General features: G+C 41.1%; 1 protein-coding gene across 3 annotated transcripts in view; it reads left to right on the top strand.

Moving 5' to 3' along the window:
• Positions 1–18876, top strand: part of slc12a2 (solute carrier family 12 member 2) — a 142612-nt gene that overhangs the window by 24646 nt on the left and 99090 nt on the right. For all 3 annotated transcript variants that reach the window (XM_033017780.1, XM_033017779.1, XM_033017778.1), the window contains exon 2: positions 16938–17057. In XM_033017780.1, the coding sequence (XP_032873671.1) occupies positions 16938–17057 (120 nt within the window). The remainder of the gene's footprint in view (positions 1–16937; positions 17058–18876) is intronic.

Below are 18876 nucleotides of genomic sequence, written 5' to 3'. Positions count from 1 at the left end.
TTGTCATGAAACACCTTTTCTTGATTAGATGAAAAATAACTGCAGACCTTGGAAATATAAATAAAAGCAAATGCTGGAAACACTTGGTAAGGCATCATGAAAAAGAGAAATATGATGTTTCAGGGCGAGTGACTAGTTTTGACAATTTTTCTGTTTTTCTTTTCGTCAATGTCATCAGTGGACGTGATGCAACAGCCTGCTGTCACCATTTCCCATATCCCCCTCCGCTTTTCATCACAGCCCCATGTCCTTGAAACAGTCCCTTTAGCCCAACTCATCCACTGTTTTATTCATGGTCTAGTTCAGATTGGTTTATATGGTGAGTGCTACTATAGAGGGGAAAGTGAAGTGCATGTATAGAGAGTGGAGTTAGAGTAAACATGAACAGATTTGAAGTATCAAGACCAGCCATTTGCCGATTGCTATATTTTCTCCCCTCTCGAGCAATAAATGAAATGTTTCTTTAAAAGATTATATACTTTTTGTGATGGGGCGTTAGGGAGGAGGAGGAGGAGGGAGAGAGATGTGCAAATATCCCTTTTTACAAAATGTGAACTTGCTGTTGGAGAATAATGACAGACAACTTTTGATGAATGTATCAAATATGTTTGGAGTATTCTTGACTACTTTTGGGAGATTTGATCATTCCATTGACATTGGTTTCAATAGTATGCACTAGTTAAAAGCTTTTATTGTGCAAACTATTTTTTGAAATAATGCATTTAAAAGTAGATTAGCAGTACTGTTACTGTAGTCAGTGAATATTACATGGTTAGATTCAAGATTCAAGTTCAGGGAGGTTGGTGAGAGTGGGTAAGGAACACGGAATGGGTTACCTGAAACTGGAAAATTCAATGTTCATACTATGTTGGTTAGCCTTTTGGCTTTGCTATGACAGTGGAGAAAGTAGTGGATGGCTTGATCTGCAGGAAGGGCAGTTGAAATGACTTTGGAATTGGAAAGCTTGTGTTTTCTTTGCATTTGAGGTAATATTTCTAAATTACCGGCGCCTTGGCTCCAGGTCTCGGAAGTGGTGCCTGGATGTGTACATCTATTCCAAGAATGGTTTAACCAAAATGTGATGTTTACTGTCATTGCTTTTAAAGTATATCCATTTAGAAATTGGTTCATTTAATTTTGTTTTTTTTATGACTAATTTGTGTTGTGAAATTTTTGTGATCAATGCATTTGTATTTTGAACCCTTATTGCTCTTCTGCTCCACTTAAACTTTCACCTGCATTATTAATAAAGTTGCAACCCAGTCGTCTTGAACATTTGGGGATGGAGTAGAAACATTTGTCCTGTTCACCAACATTCACACATACCATGCAGAGAAGGGTGGCACTGCAATATTGCTCTTAGCCTGTGGGCCCAGGTGCTTTTTCGTTTAAGTTTGTGACCCAAATCACGTAACTACCTGAATTTTTAACATATTGTGTAAAAATATTATAGAAATCATACCCGAAACTCATTAAGAACAAAATCTGCACATATTTTTTAAATGAGAAAAACCTCCAATTTTCCGAGTAGTAATGGTCCAATCAATGCACGTTTGACATTGCGTCGGACGTCAATTGACCAATCACGCGCTTTGTTTCATGGTAGCTAGGCAGCGAGCACTCTGGGATCATGGCTGCCTCCTAATTGCATCAAAACAATTGCAAGGTTACAAAGGAATAGAGGTAATGCTAACCTTGCTGATAATTTTGGGTTAGGGTTAGGCATTTTCCTGTCGGTGGAAGATGCCTTGGCCTTCCCCCCCCCCCCCAGCCTGGCACTGCCCCAATCCCACTATGGCCATGACCCCCACTCTGCACATTGGCAGTCAGTGGGGTTCGGTGAACGGGGGAACCCACAGGAACTGCCCTCGCCCATTAATTGGGTTCAGGAGCCGAACCTCTGCGGCAGTCTCATTCAAAATACACACTCACAATTATATTATTTTATATAATATAATTATTCATATTCACAAGTCGTGTGTGTGTGGTTTAAATAGCAGCACGGAATTGGGCTCCCCATGGAGTAATATGAGCTTTGAACACTAGATGGCGCTTACTTTTTCGATCTCATTATATAATTAGCTTAATTAATTAATGCAACATGGCACTGATGAGTTATGACTTCCTTCTCAATTATATTTTATTTAAATCTGTGCAAAACTTCAAGTAGCTCCCAGACATGGGCCACAAAAGTTAAATTTTAGACTAATTTTCAATGCTCGGCCCACAGCCTATTTCCTACGTTAATGACTGTCTGCAAAATACGAGGTGCTCGAAGATCTCTGGGCCAGGTAGCATCTGTGGATGGAATGGATAGACCACATTTCAGGTTGACAAAATGTGGTCTGTCCATTCTCTGCTCAAATGCTGCACTGTGGTGGTGGGCCTGATCTCCAATAACGATGAGAAGGCCTGTGGCTGATCTGGCACTCTGGTGTCAGGGCAACAGCCTCCTCTTGAATGTCAAAAAAACTAAGGAGCTGATCGTGGACTTTAGGAGGGCACAACATCTGAGGACGTACACATCATTGAAGATAAATGGGGATACTGTGGACAGGGTGAGCTGCTTCAAATACCTGGGAGTCCACATCTCAGAGGATCTGACATGGACATCACACGCTGCTGCACTGGTGAGTAAGGCAAGGCAGCGCCTTTACCATCTCAAGCAATTGAGGAAATTCAGAGTGTCTCTGAGGATCCTCCAGTGCTTCTACTCAGCGGCTGTGGAAAGCATCTTGTCTGGAAAAATCACAATTTGGTTTGGGAACTGCTCTGACCAGGACAAGAAGGCTCTGCAGAGAGTAGTGCGTTCAGCTGAACGCACTATGGGAACTACACTCGCCTCCCCCCCCCCCCCTTGCAGGAACTGTATATCAGAAGGTGCAAATCAAGAGGCAACAAGATCATGGGGGACCCCTACCATTCCAGCAACAGACTGTTCCAGCTGCTACGGTCAGGCAAACGCCTCTGTTGCCATGCTGTGAAAACAGAGGATGAGAAGGAGTTTCTTCCCAGAGGCCGTTAGGATTGTAAACTCCTATCTCACCAGGGGCTAACTTTTGTACCAATTTACTGTTGTGTGTTGTCTTTTTAAATTGCTGTTTCTTTTTTTTCTCCTACAAATATGTAATTCTGATTCTGTTCCATTCTGTTTTGTAGTTTTTATTGCACAATCCGCAAGCATTGTCACTTTTCATTTCACTGCACATCTCGTATGCGTATGTGACGAATAAACTTGACTTTACTTGACCTGTTGAGTTGCTCCAGCACCTCGTATTTTGCTCAAGATTCCAACATCTGCAGTTTTTTTTGTGCAGGCAATTCGTCTGAGCAATTTTAGCACATCACTCGTTCTGTTTATGCAAATATTATATAAAGTGCTACTGTTTGTTAAACTTGTCTTTATCTATCTTTCGGTTTGGTCACCTTGACTGCTTTTATCTCAGTAGGAAGATATCAAAGCAGCAAACGCAGTTGTGTTTTTAATGGTGGGTATTTATTGTGAAAGAAAGTGGAAATAACTGTCTGTTCTGAACGTCTAAAATAATCTGATGCTTAACTTTGTTTTGCATCCAGCACTTTAAATTGCATAATGTAGAAATGTCTTACATATATGCATTTCTATTTTCACCCCATTTTCATTTTTATATTTATTGAATCACTTGTACAATATTTCCAATGCCTCTTTTCCCCATATATTCCTCTGTCCCATTTGGTCCATTTAAACTACATCATGGGCAATACATTCTGAGTTTTCCTTTTGTCCATATTCCCGTTGTAGACATGCCATAATATCTCTTGGTATGCTTGTAATCTAAAATCTTGCATTGCTTTCTAATCAAAAATTGTTCTGCATTATGCACTCATTTGCCAGACTACTTAGCAGTTGTATGTTGAAACATTTATCTTGAATATATGCTTTCTTCGCAAATGGTAGCTACTTTTGATAACTTATCACATAACATTGAAACAAAGTTTTATATGCTGGCAACTGAATCAACTCCAGAATTCTATAAAGTCACTTCAGAATTTTATTATGCAGGTGGTGGGTTTAGATTTCTTTCAGCAAATTTAATAAACCACTGTTATCGTAAAACAATTTGTCTTCAATGAACCATGTATAACCACATGGTAAATTGTCTAATTATAATGTAATTTTATCTTAATGTTACTTTATGGCTACATTTCTTAAATGCCAGTTGGTTAATGATTCTGAAATTAAGATTTGTACTTGTAATTTGTTTTGCATTAGAGGCTGACTGTATTCTGGAGATGGGTCACTTTGCAAACAAGTTCAAATGACCATTTTAACTTGACAAAACGGAGATTTCAAATCCATTGGATTAAATGTTCAATTGGTTAAAATGATATTTGCAACAAATTTCAGATGATCCTAGATTATGATGGACAGAAAATTCTTAAGATTGTTGTGTAGATCTTGTCTTTGATCCAGAATTTAAACATGGGCAGCGCAGTGGCAATGCTAGAAGAGCTGCCTCCTTCCATTACCGGAGACCAGCATTCAATCATAACCTTGGGTGCATTTGCAAGGAGTTTGCATGTTCTCCCTGCAACCATTTGGGTTTTCGTGGGATGCTACAGTTCTCTCCCAAATCCGTTCACACCAGAGCATCAGTTGGTAGATGCATTGACCACTGTAAATTACCCTTGGTGTGTAGCTGAGAGGGAGAATTTGGGGAGAGTTGATGGGAATGTAGTGAGAATAATCAAACTGAAAATGAAGGATGAGTATAAATGTGTGGCTGATGATAAGTATGGACTTGGTGGGCCAAAGTCTCTGTCTATTACTGTATTTCCAACTTGATGAACAAATAATGTTTAGATTTGAGGTTACAACTGATAATGACATTATTTTCAATTGGTGCTCCAAGATGCTTTGTCCTAAAAGGAGCAATGATAACATTAGTTATCTTGAGCCAAGGAGTTTGAAGACATTCTGTGATGACCTTTCTCGATTGTTTTCATTACACATTTATGTTGCACTGTGCTAAATCGTGACGGAAATGTGATAATTGGAGATGGCAATGCAGTCATGTTGCATTTATGCCTAGATGCAATTTGCATCTCTCATCAATTGATTGAGATCGTAGTGCTGCGACATGTAATGTGCATTTACCAGCTGCTTGCTTTGTATTTTGAGTGCATAACAACAGTGTTTTGGAAAATATCGACGTTTAAGTGTTTTTAAATTAAGCAATTGTTCACTATTACTTTATTCAGACTTGCTGATCAAAGCATTTTTGTCTGGTTTTTGACCCCAAGGAAGAGAGTAAATTAAATTTTCCCATGTATGGTGCTAACTGACCTGATCAATTAAGTAGTTGATGCCTCTTACTTTTTGTAAACTGACTTCCTCAGGAAGTTGGTTGAATTTTATTTTGCTTGCCTTTCACCTTCAATTTACCATTTAATTGTATTATATAAATTTGTCTTGGCAACTCTTAATAAACAAGCAATTTTAAGTAAACCAATTCTGCACATTACCATTTAAACAAACTGATGTTATGAAAAGTGGCAGAAAGGTTATCAAACTGATGAAGATGAAACATGGAAATACTAGCAAAAAATTGGGATTGTTCTGATCAGAAAAAAATTAAGTGACATTTCATAGAATGTTTCACAGTTATGATTCCAATAAGTGTTTTACATTGGCTGGGATGTTGTGAATTGGAGACCATGGATTTGAGATTTACAAAAATGAAGATGAGATGAGAAACATTTTTCGATGTAGGAAGTTATGACCTGGAATTAGTTTTTGGTGGTGGTAGCAAAATTAAATGATTTCCAAAGAGTAAAGTGAATAAATTGAAAAGGAAATTGTTTGCTGGACTGTGAAGAAAGAGCAGAACATATTGAACAAATAATCTCCATTTCAAATATTCAAAAGTCAGTTTAATTTTAGAGTAGTTCTTCCCTTGTACTGACGTGGTCCTCTGAAATATCACTGTTAGTAGTACTTTGTTGATCACCATTGTTGTTTGTGCAATGTGATGTTCCAGACTCTGCCAATAATTTAACAGCATCATAACCAATTAACTTATTAAGAGATTTGATGGGTATCAATGCCATGCAAATTGCATGAAATGAAGTAGACTTTAATGTGGGCAAAAGCTTGGACAACTTTGAAATCTTTCGCAAAATACAAACTGCTGGAAGAACACAACACATTAGGCAGCATCTGTGGGGGGAATGGACAGATTATGTTTTGGGACGGGACCTTCTCGATACTGTTGCGTAGCCCGCATTAAAACATTTTTGCATTTTAAAAAACAAGAAAAACTATTGCTATTAAAGGTGCTGAAATGACGTGTTCTTCAAAGATGGTTGCTCACCCCAAACCTGAATGGTTCTGCATAAATTGATTTTTTTGCAATATTAAACAATTTAACTAATTTATGAATATTATGTATTAGTTGTTCACTGTCTCAATTTTTTTTGCTGTTAAATTCTGTAAGATCCATTTTTTGAAATTATAGTGGAACCAAAGTAGTGTGCTATTTTTCCACTTTTAACCATGCCCATATAGCTGTTTAGCACTGAGGCCCTGGAGACAGCGCCAGACAATTCCAAGGAGACATTTTGTTTTCTCCTGATGAGCAGGATGCTGGCAACAGTTTGCACTGTACACTGCCAAATACCAATGCTGATGTTAAGTACATTGGACAGCAGGACAACTTGTGCTGACATGGTTTACAGCAAATGTGTGCCCTGCCACACGCATTGTGAAAAGACTGAGCACTCTCAATGACGTGAACTTGGAGTGAAGCTAGCTGGTTGAACCGGGTGGCCTCTATCTTCCCTGCAGTATAATTTTTATCATGGAATTGGGGCTGGCCCATTTCATTGCAGCCCGGGACTGTCTGAACCAAACATGGTCAGCTAGCCACTCTCTATGTGTAGGAAGGAACTGCAGATGCTGGTTTAAACCGATGATAGACACAAAAAGCAGGCGTAATTTAGCGGGATAGGCAGCATCTCTGGAGTGAAGGGATGGGTGACGTTTTGGGTCTCAACCTGAAATATCACCCATTCCTTCTCTCCAATGATACTGTCTGGCCTGCTAAGTTACACCAGCTGACCACTCTGCTCCTTTTTAACTCCATCTAAGAGCATTTCAGCAGTCAGTGAGAATGTCAATGGAATTTATTCTTTTTTAGATAATAGTTATTCCTCATTTCACAAGTTCTATTGATATACACTTCAATCTATTCCCAGACGCTCCCTTTTCTTAACCCCATCTTTATTTCCCAGTTTACTTTGTTATTCTCCTCCTTCCAACCAATATGAAATTATTGAAGACTGTTCTACTTCTAAACCACTGGCAAGGGGTGTCAGGTGTGGAGGAACTGGGACCAAGTCTGAATTTTTGACAAGTGAGACTGTTCTGATCATATTGCCTTTAATTTCTGAAGCTTTAAGCAAAACCACTTTCTCTGCAAAATCTTCCCAATTCACTGGCAGGCTGAGTATTGCAGTTATCACCCTAACTAATGAGCCCCTTGCTCCTTTGGATGGACTATGTCTGTTATATACCCTAGACTACTGAAACGGACAAAGCTATTTGAACTCTCACTTTGAAGGATGGTGGAGACAGAGCCTTTAAATATTTTAAGATGCAGGTAGTGATAAACAGCTGAGATGTATACTTGACTGCTAATAATTTTTCATAGCAAATCCCATGTGGAGTGGGCCATATCTACTGAATTCAAAATAAGTTGTTTTTGAATTTTCAAATGAGGTCTTTTGTTCTAAACTTTTGCCTCGTTAACAGTTCTAGTTTCCTTTTTGTACCTGCTACCCACCACAACCTCCACATTGGGTGTTCTATGAGCAATTCACAAATACTATTTGTACTGCGTTCTTTTCTACAGCCCTGTTTTTGTTGAGTAAACGTTTGTATTCTATAGGGTAGCTGTCTAAGTGGAACTCTTTATTCATTTCCTTGCAACTCTGATCAGATAACATTTGGCAAAAAAAGTGTTTATTGTATTTTGTAACAATGCACAATATTTTCTATCTTCCTGTAAACTAGTTGTTCATTATACAATAGCCTGATATTATACACTGGAGGTTTTTGTACTCCCACAGCAGCGTTCTCAATTGTACACTTGTTCATTGTCTATTATTTAAGTGACACCCACATGCACGAGGAGTTTACAGTGATCTCCTTGTGCCAATTTTGAAATCACGAGCTCAGAGACATTGCATAGTGTGGAAAGAAAAATGTGTGTTTAGTTTTGAGGTTCCCATTTGCTGCCCTTGTTATTGAATGATGACTGAATTCATTCTCAATACTTTACCAGTTCATTCAACAGTCTTTACTTATTGCAACTAGCTGTAACTTATTCAGCTGCAACTAAATTTAGCTAGATGTAATTTGTGTGGCACAGTTGCTTGCTTGAATAGATATTAATTATATTTACTATTTTCATTATTAGTGGTGCTAACAGATGATTTTAATACTATTTATTACCAGCCAGTTCCTGCTATATCGCCTGTTCTTATTTGCTGCATTTTCACAAGAGTCTTTGGTTGCCATTACAGTGATGACAAGAATGCACATTCCTACACCCATCTCCTTGTGAATCTCTAGGGCCAATTAAACCAATCTGTCTTCTCAAACCATCTTGTGCAGCCGGGAAATTTAAACTGGAATTATTCACTATCTAAACCAGTAGTCAGTATATACATTCACCAGCCATACGAGAATTTTGATAAAATGTTTAGTCAGTTTTTGTTTTTAAAAATCGTATTTTTGAAGATATATAGTTTTTGGAGAAATGCCAAATTTTTTGAATTTTTGTTTGTTTTTTCCCCCTAAAGTGACAAGTTTGGTATTTAGATGAATTATATTAAAAAAAAAAAGTAATATGCCTTACTCCAAAATACTGGCCTTTTTTTACTTAACTCATCCTTCAAGGCATTTTTGTGTGAACTTAATGTTAAATCCTTGCTGGGATTTTTAATTACGACGAGTGTCAAAGTGGATTAGAAACGTAATAAATTTGAAAGGTGTGCATTGCAGAATATAAACTAAGTTTTGAAAAGTCAACTACAAGAAAATAGCTGATGATGATTAAATTGGTTGGTGCTTTCTGGCTATGCGATTTTGTAAACATGTATTTCCATCTTTACGAAGGTTTGTTTGAAAACAGTCTCATGACTTCATTTTCCTTGGTAAATGCATTAACTGTTTAACACTCCTAAAATAGTTTCCTAATAATGAACTATTATCTACGCTTATGACATGCATTACCCATGGTAATATGTGTAAGAAAGAACTGCAGATGCTGGTTTAAATCGAAAGTAGACACAAAATGCTAGAGTAACACGGCAGGATAGACAGCAGGTTGTTCAAAAGGGAACTGCAGATGCTGGAATATTGAAGGTACACAAAATTGCTGGGGAAACTCAGCGGGTGCAGCAGCATCTATGGAGCGAAGGAAATAGGCGACGTTTCGGGCCGAAACCTTTCTTCAGACTGATGGGGGGTGGAAGAAGAAGGAAAAGGGGAGGAGGAGGAGGAGCCCGAGGGCGGGCGGATGGGAGGGTGGGAGGAGACAGCTAGAGGGTCAAAATTCTCCCATTTTTTGCTAGCCCTTGCTGTCTCCTCCCCTTCCTTAACCGTCTAGCTGTCTCCTTCCACCCTCCCATCCGCCCGCCCTCGGGCTCCTCCTCCTCCTCCCCTTTTCCTTCTTCTTCCACCCCCCATCAGTCTGAAGAAGGGTTTCGGCCCGAAACGTCGCCTATTTCCTTCGCTCCATAGATGCTGCTGCACCCGCTGAGTTTCCCCAGCAATTTTGTGTACCTAGGATAGACAGCATCTCTGGAGAGAAGGAATGGGAGACGTTTCGGGTCGAGACCCTTCTTCAGACTTAAAGACAAATGTCTGAAGAAGGGTCTCGACCCGAAACGTCACTCCAGAGATGCTGCCTGCCCCGCTGAGTTACTCCAGCATTTTGTGTCTACCCATGGTAATATGTTGGTTTTATTCAGTAAAAGCATATGCCAATTAAACTGAAGCAATAGGGCTAACTGTTTTAAACCAAAGCTTCATAATATGAAGCTGGAAAGATGTATTTATAAAATCGTCTAGTCAGAAAGCTCAATCTATTTAATGGATATTCATATAGCAATTTCAAAGGGATTCATTTGACATGGAATGCACATCAGAGAAAATACCTTTCAATATGTGCTTGGTAGGAAGTAACAGCAAATGCTGGTTTAATCCGAAGATAGATACAAAATGCTGGAGTAACTTAGTAACAAGCAGCATGTCTGGATAGAAGGAATGTGTGACGTTTTGGGTCAAGACCCTTATGATTCTAGACCGATTCAGCAAATCAAAGGGTTAGATGGATATTTTAAAATATATATAAAGCTACATGGCATAACCAATAGATGACCAGTCCAAAATCCTGTACTCCAATCAGGTGTTTACTGAGAAAACCATGTTCTTTTGGAGCAACTGGTGCATGGATCAAAAACTACTTATCATTTACCCTCCAAATAAAAGTATGAAACTCTCTCAAGGACTTGCCATAAATGCATTAATGAGTTATTGGGAATTTGTTATCGGTCAAATATGTCAAAATTGGATGTTCTTGTATATTTCTTAAATCTAGTTTTAATAGTTGTAAATATTTTAAAATGATAGAAGCAAGTACCTACTTTTTAAAACAGTCCCATTTGTCTTTATAATGCACGTTAGTTAAAATCTTTATTGAAATTGTTCGGGGTCTAAGGGGTTGAAAGATCTGTCACCTCTGTCTCAGACCTTTGTTTGCTAATGCATGCAGGGATAGAAACATCGAAAATAGGTGCAGGGGTGGGCCATACGGCCCTTCAAGCCAGCACCGAGAGTCAATATGATCATGGCTGATCATCCAAAATTAGTACCCCGTTCCTGCTTTCTCCCCATATCCCTTGATTCCATTAGCCCGAAGAGCTATATCTAACTCTCTTAAATATAGGAATGTCTGAAACCTTGATGTCTACACTCTAATGGGCCTGTCCCCTTTAGGCAACTGCAGGAGAATATGCAGTCGCCACATGTTCGCGGGTGGTTGCCGGGGAGTCGCCTTCATGGTCGTGAGGAGTTCCCACATTCTGGGAACTAGTCGTGGCCTCATTATGGTGACCGAGAATTTTTCAACATGTCGAAAAATTAGCGCCGACTAGAATGAAGCTGCCGTGCCGTAGGTGGGTGCCAAAGAGGTCCTAGTGGATTGCCAGAAGGTCGGAGGTTCTCGTAGGTTGTAGCCGGTGCTGACCAGTGAATTTCATTGGCTCATTGGAGAAAAAAAAAGACGTATGCAGTAGTTTTCAGAACCAAGGATAACCGACCGGTAATGTTAAATGTCCACCGAGGTTCACAGCCGTGTATCTCTGGCTTATTAAAAGTTGTCTGGCTTCTTAAAAGTTGTCTCCACTCCTTCTTTCTTTCTCCCCCTCCCCTCCTCCCCATCTCTTTTAAAGGACTTACCGTACACTGTGCTAGCCTGTGTTAATTACAGCGCCAACCTTCCTGTTCATCGCGGTGTGTGTCTGTATCACCTTGGCTGTGCACCGTGTGAATTTCAGACTCGCTTGCCCTAGCCCCCGCCTTTGTGGTATGTGTACGTGTGTGTTCCACTGACAGTCGCCGTTCCAGTCGCCTATGTGGGGCAGGCCCATTACTGATTACAATTTTACTTCGGAGTCACTACGTGAGTGACTACGTGAAGAACCCGCCAGGACGCATGCGTGTCATATCGACTAACGCATTGCGTACGACTGGCAGGGTGGACGTGATTCTCCTGCCAGCAGTCAGACCTGAAGGTAAGTTTTTGAAAACTTTTTCCAGGTTTTATCTTCCTGCAGGAGCCTCTACTTAGAGGTCCTGTAAAGCCCGGGGCGAAGTCCGGACGACCCAGTCAAGGGAATACCGGTCACGACCTCGGGCATACCCGAAAACATCGGGGATACCCCCCGACATATAGCCGCTTTAAAGACCGTGAAAGGCGGGAGCGGGCGGCGGTGTATTCGCCTCTCAGGCCGCTGGCGTTGGAGCCAGCAGCCTCATACTGGTGCCGGTGGCACCTGGGAAAACACAGCGGGGATACCCCGACACACAGCCGCTTGAAAGACCACGAAATATGGGTAACGGGCGGCGGAGAAGTCGTCTCTCGGGCCGTTGGCATTGGAGCCAGTGGCTTCATACTGGTGCCAGTGGCACCTTCACAGCGGGGATACCACCCGTCAATGTATATCGCGGCTATCCCTTTCACAGGGACCGCGTGGATATCCCTGCTGCAGGAACCATGGGGATACCCAGCACGGCGGGGGGGGAAGGCCCGACTACAAGTGTCCTTGAGACTCTTGAAAGGCGCCCATAAATAAAATGTATTATTATTATTACAAGGGAACCCGGCTGCATACAAGGACCTCGAGACCAAGCTCGAAGGGGGGGGGGGGGGGGGGGGGGGGGGGAGGAGCGTTGCCCCCGCATTAAAACAGGACCTGCAGGTAAATTCTTTACTCTCAGGTTGTTTAGTTCTATTTCTGTGAGGATGTGTTACAGGAAAGGAACCATGGACTAAGTCCAAATGGAAACTGACTGCGGAGGACCGCGGGAGTGCGGGCAGTCAGCAGCGGTTGGCTACACCTGGACCGCTAATCGATCATCAGTCTCCGACCTGGCACCTGCACAGTCAGAATCGACACAGACTGGCGGGAAGGCCAAGCAAAAAGTTCGGACAGGCCCGAAGACTCGGACAAGTCGGGCTGTGAAGACTCACCGCCAGCGGGAGCACTGTGATCGCATATCCCGCATGGAGCGGTTGATGGAGCAGATGCTCCAATGTGAGATGCTCCGGTATATGGAGTCTAGTCACCATGGGATCCTAGGACGCCCAAGGCAGCACCTTATTGAGGGCTGCATAATGCATCTCCCTCGACAGAGGGGAGCATTAGGAGTCATCTCTGGGCTGACTCTGAAGACAGGGGTTTGGCTGAAGATACCACAAGTGTGCAGGGGGTGCAGGAACAACACAACCAGCAGCAGGAGCTCGACGAGGGCCATCCGGCTCAGGAAGGCCACATCATCACACAAGACCTCACATATCCGGCGGCAGCACCCCTACGCACCCACCAGCAAACCACGATGCACTGAAGCTGGTGAAAGCTTGAAGGCCGTACAACCAGAACAAAGGTCTTTTTTAGGCCACAGCCCAGAACGTCCTTCCTGGAAGATGCGCCAACCCCGTACTCGAGCTCCTCTACCTCCCAGGAGCAGAAGTGAAAAATCATGCACACATGGTTGAGGCAGCTCCTGGGTCCGGTTGCATAAGTCCTCCCATTCGGATAAAGGTATGGAGCCACATCGATGATGTCTCCTGTCACGGATACAAGTTGGTAATACTTAAACTGGTTTGAATATTTACACTGGTTTGGGATAACATAAGATTAGTTTATACTGCATAACAGGTGTGGTTGGAGTTGCCTTTCAAGGCAGGCTCACATTATGGGATGTGGACTGATCATTGTCAACAGCCTCAACCCGCATGTGCAGTATAGACATTTCTGAATAACTTCCATGTGATCATTTCCTCTCACAGAGTTGAAGATATTTGAAATTTAACTGGATGAGGCATTGATACACTCAAAAGCGTTGCAAAATGGGCTAACTTCAGTTTCCAGATTATTTACCAAATCACTACAATCAGTGCTTCGACTGCACAGAGCTAACAAATAAGTGGCATGGCCAATCTGGATGATATTGAACATAGTGTATTTTACTAAATTAGCCTTATCAGCCACATAGCTATATTTGAGAAATTGTGGTTCTCACCCGTCCAGTTAAATTCAAATTAAGTTGATACCAACTGAAACTATTGATTATTGGGAAACAATCAAACCATTTATTTGTCTGGGATCAGCTCTGAGACAAAAGATTAGACCTCTGCTATTCTCAGCTGAAACTACAAAGTCACAATGATGGACGAACAATATTCAGCGTTGCTCCACTAAAAACCTCTCATCTGTAAATCTGAACCTCTCATCTGTCATTTCAGTCAAGCACCTTGAGTATTAGAAAGGCGCTATATAAATCCCATCCATTATTATTATTATTATTTCCAAACTGATGCTATTGCCCAAAGATGGGAAATCTACTAATACCATCTCTAGTTACAGAGGCAGATGGGATTAGCATGAGTTATCAAGTGTTCAGTCATGGTATCAACTGCCAATGGACACCAGGTGCATTCTGTGCATTAAAGAACGTGTGGATACGCATAACCTGCATGCACAAGTCCAAGTTGATACACTTTGGTGGTGGTATATGTTAATCACAAAGGTACAATCAAATCAAAGTATCCGGTGATAGTTTTACCTAACCGCATTTAGCACTGGTGTATTATCATGCAAAATCAATGACAACACAGAATGAATGTGTGATCACAAAGTATTTAATGACATTGTGGATCGATGGAACACTAACGATTGAGATACTTGCATCCAGGCTCAATCAACAGTTGCAAAAAATACGAGGCATATTAGTGGCGAAGGGTGCATTCTCGCTACACTAGGAAGGAATGGTCTTTTTTGTCTTCCTCCATTTGGCCTCAATAGACGGGTCTTGCAAAATTCAGCAAGATTACCGCTTCTGGGTTTTCATAGTGCCTGCCTGGGTTATATACCCATGGTTCCCGCTGATGTGGGGAATGAGCAATAAAACCTTACATGGTTATTTCCGGACAAAAAAGATGCTGGTTCAGTTGTGATGTTGAAACCATCCTCTGCATGATATAATCAATTCATAGACTTACAGACTCTGAGAGACCGTTTCCTGCGGCTCGGGTTGTCAAACCATAAGCATTAAGAGTGCCCACTGCAGATTGCAGGGATAGCACCAAATAGCAGCAAACCGGATAGGAGATGGGAAGTATTGTTTATTCTTCTTTATGTTTAACTCGGCACGGATGACTGACACATTAAAATTCAGTTTTATGGGATTATAACATCAAGTTAAAATTCCATTTACTGTGCCTGAAGTACCTCCTCATCATTTGGCTGCAGAGAATATAAACCACTCTGTCCGGTCTCACCCTCTGACGTCTAGATTATGAAGGGTATCGTCAACTAAAAACCTCCTAGGCCTAGGGACGCAGAGATATGGGTTATTAACATTGTGCTACGTCACTTCGCCGATAGACACCAGCAACATCCCTGTCCTTGGTCAAACTCACGTACTAGTGGTTATGCCATGGCGCTGAGTACAGCGCCACGGGTCCAGTCATTGCTACACTGGATAGAATGATCATATCTGCCGGCTATAATAACATGTTTTGTTTATGATTAGTCAAGCAGAGTAGACAGGGACACAGACCAAACTAGATGTTGTATATCCCATGGACCTTGGGTTGCGTGTGATCACGCATCTACACCAGTATGTCAAGGTCCCTAAGAGCCCCATAGACTCTGACTAGCAATATTGTTAGTTACATAAAACCTCGTTAGAAGGAATCACTACGAACCTTCTCCAGAGGGTTAAATGGGTCTGGCATATACAGGAGTGAACATTGAAATTGAGTCTCACTCTACCAGGACCGCTATACCTCAGCAGCAGGGTTATGGACCACATCCTAGCGGCTGCAGTATGGTCAAACTATTAATCTGTACAAATATTCAGAATAAACCCATTGCCAGATCGGGGGTATTTGCCAACTCTATGATAGGTATGGTTCATACTTCCTCCATGTTGAGGGAGGTTACGATTTCCACTATTGTTCATTAATAGCATCAACATGTCTATATCTATGTCATGACTGAATGCAATATTAATGTTCACTCATCATTGGCCCACTGATGCTGTGTATGACGCCTGGACTCGTTTCCACGGCATGAAATCACAGAGCTTTAAAATCTTCACGTAGTCACTCACGTGACTCCGAAGTAAAATAGTAAGATTAAACGAGAACTTACCAGTTTGAAGTTTGATCTTTATTTTATGAGGAGTAACGTTGAGGGATTACGTGCCCTCCACGCCCACCCTCGATCATAAAGTTCAACTGGTATCCCATTTCTCTAAACTTACTATGTTCAATTCATTTACTGTTATCTGTGATTTCACACCGCTGCTTTGAAGATTGACACGCATGCGTCCTGGTGGGTTCTTCACGTAATCCCTTAATGTTACTCCTCATAAAATAAAGATCAAACTTCAAACTGGTAAGTTCTCGTTTAATCTTACTATTAAACTACTTTCCCCCTTTTTTATTTTTAATATTTTGCAACATGGTGGGATGTAAGTAGTATTGCACTGGCATTTAGGGTCATTTCCTTGCATTCTGTGAATGTACAAATAAATTGAGGCAGTATGTTTGGAAAAAGTGGCAATTAGTTGGAAAGGAATATATCTTTATGCGTTATGTTGCTTGATTTTTATAGCTATGGGTTTGCAAACAACTACATTATAACTAATAAAATATGGAACCATGCCCCAAGACACCATGAGCTTAATTTTTACTGCTGCAATTAGACATTTTGAAGCATTTGATGACCACTTCTCATCAGATTTGATGACCACTTCTCTGTCAAGATTTGTGTCTGAAGTAAATGCTAGATATCATTGCTTTGTAAAACATGATATATACTTTGTGCACAACTTGAATGCTGCAGGTGTGTTCTTGAATATTAATAATTTATTTGTAAGACTTGTCATTGCTATCAAAATTGAAGGAAATTAATATTTTTCCTCTAATCGTACTAGGATTTATTCTTTCAAAGGTTAACAAATGGGCAGTCATTAATAACATGGGGTCATTTTAATTTCTTGCAAAATATTGTTTAGTGTCATGGATCTTTAATTCATACTGACGCATTATAAATTGTGGATTGCTAATACTAAATTCACAACTTTTATTGCCTTTCAGGAGCCTTTTGAGGATGGCTTTGTAAATGGAGATGAAAGCTGTCCAGCTGAAGGTGCTGTTTCAAAACATGTTGTTGACAATATAGGTGTTGTAAAATTTGGCTGGATTAAAGGCGTGCTGGTAAGTAATTTCTAATTTGTTTTGTTTCTACATATTGGAATATCAAATGTAAAAATAAATAAGAATGGGTTAGAACAAGACTTGTTAGCTTAAGATTTCTGGTATATGTGTGGTTATGGATTCAGTTTTGTGTGCCTGGGTGTATTAGTTTGCAACAAAAACTAATCCTTTTTTACAACTACTAATACTTGGGATTTGAAGATGTACTGTCCTGTGATAATTAAAAACTTGTATTATTTCAGCAACAGTTGCATTTGTAGGTATTAACTGCCAGGAATAAACTGCATTGTGTGCCCTTGAACAAATATAAGCAAAATAGCCAGTTGTGCAAAAAATAAACTTCCATTCACCATTTTACTAAGTGTGATATTAATTATAATTTCACCTTCCACCTAGTCTGGTTCAGTCAAACACTGAATAGAAACACTGGAATTCCTACTCTATTTTATTGTATACCGCGGGACCGATCCTCAGAACCACTTACCCGAGCCCAATACAGCCTCGCGCAAATAGAACAGACTAAAGACAATTGGCACAGCCCAATGTACTCCCCACCCCTTTATACCCTTCCGAACTAAGGGTGCGAATGTAGGGATTCTTAATCCTTAATTCTCAAATCATGTGCTCATGTTTGAATCTTCCCTACACTCAATGGAAAAAGCTTATCCACGTTAACTCTGTCTATCCCTCTCATCATTTTAAAGACCTCTATCAAGTCCCCCCCCCCCTTAACCTTCTGTGCTCCAAAGAATAAAGACCTAACTTGTTCAACCTTTCTCTGTAACATAGTTGCTGAAACCCAGGCAACATTCTAGTAAATCTCCTCTGTATCCTCTCTATTTTGTTGACATCTTTCCTATAATTTGGCGACCAATATTGTACACCATACTCCAGAATTGGCCTCACCAATGCCTTGTACAGTTTTAACATTACATCCCAACCTATACTCAATGCTCTGATTTATAAAGGCCAGCACACCAAAAGCTTTCTTTACCACCCTATCTACATGAGATTCCACCTTCAGGGAACTATGCATAGTTATTCCTAGATCCCTCTGTTAAACTGCGTTCCTCAGTTCGCTACCATTTACTATGTACGTCCTATGTCCAGCCAAGATGTAGCACCTCACACTTATCAGCATTAAACTCCATCTGCCATCTTTCAGCCCACTCTTCCAAATGGCCTAAATCTCTCTGTAGACTTTGAAAATCTACTTCATTATCCACAACACCACCTATCTTAGTATCATCTGCATACTTACTAATCCAATTTACCACACCATCATCCAGATCATTGATGTATATTACATTAGATAAATAAACATCTTTGGTGAGGCCACTTTCTGGACCAAGCACAAGTGCCAGCAGGAAGGTACTGAAACATAGTTGAGACATACCAATCACAAGCATGCCTTTAGCATCAGGGCATAGCTGCATTGGCAGAATCCCAGACATCTTGGCAACTTGTGGGCCATCTGGACAGAAACCTTCTGCAACCGCTTCCCAGGCTTCAGACTCCCTGGAGCCATTCATGTCACATGGGTCTCCAGCTCCCTGCAAATGATGTCACCCTTAGTATCGGAGATGTCATCATTCTTCAGGGAACGGCGGTTCCCCTCTCCTACCATAGATGAGGCTCTCACCAGGGTTTCTTTGCTACCCTGTGACACTGCTCTCTCTCCCCACCCCCAACCCCCACTCGTAACAAGGGCAGGGTCCCCCTAGTTCTCACCTTCCACCCCACCAGCTGTCACGAACAACAAATAATCCTCCGTCATTTTCGCCACCTCCAACGTGACCCCACCACTTGCAACATCTTC

This window comes from Amblyraja radiata, chromosome 3, assembly GCF_010909765.2.
Source record: "Amblyraja radiata isolate CabotCenter1 chromosome 3, sAmbRad1.1.pri, whole genome shotgun sequence".
NCBI classification, from domain to species: domain Eukaryota; kingdom Metazoa; phylum Chordata; class Chondrichthyes; order Rajiformes; family Rajidae; genus Amblyraja; species Amblyraja radiata.
This window is presented reverse-complemented; position numbering and strand designations above follow the sequence as displayed.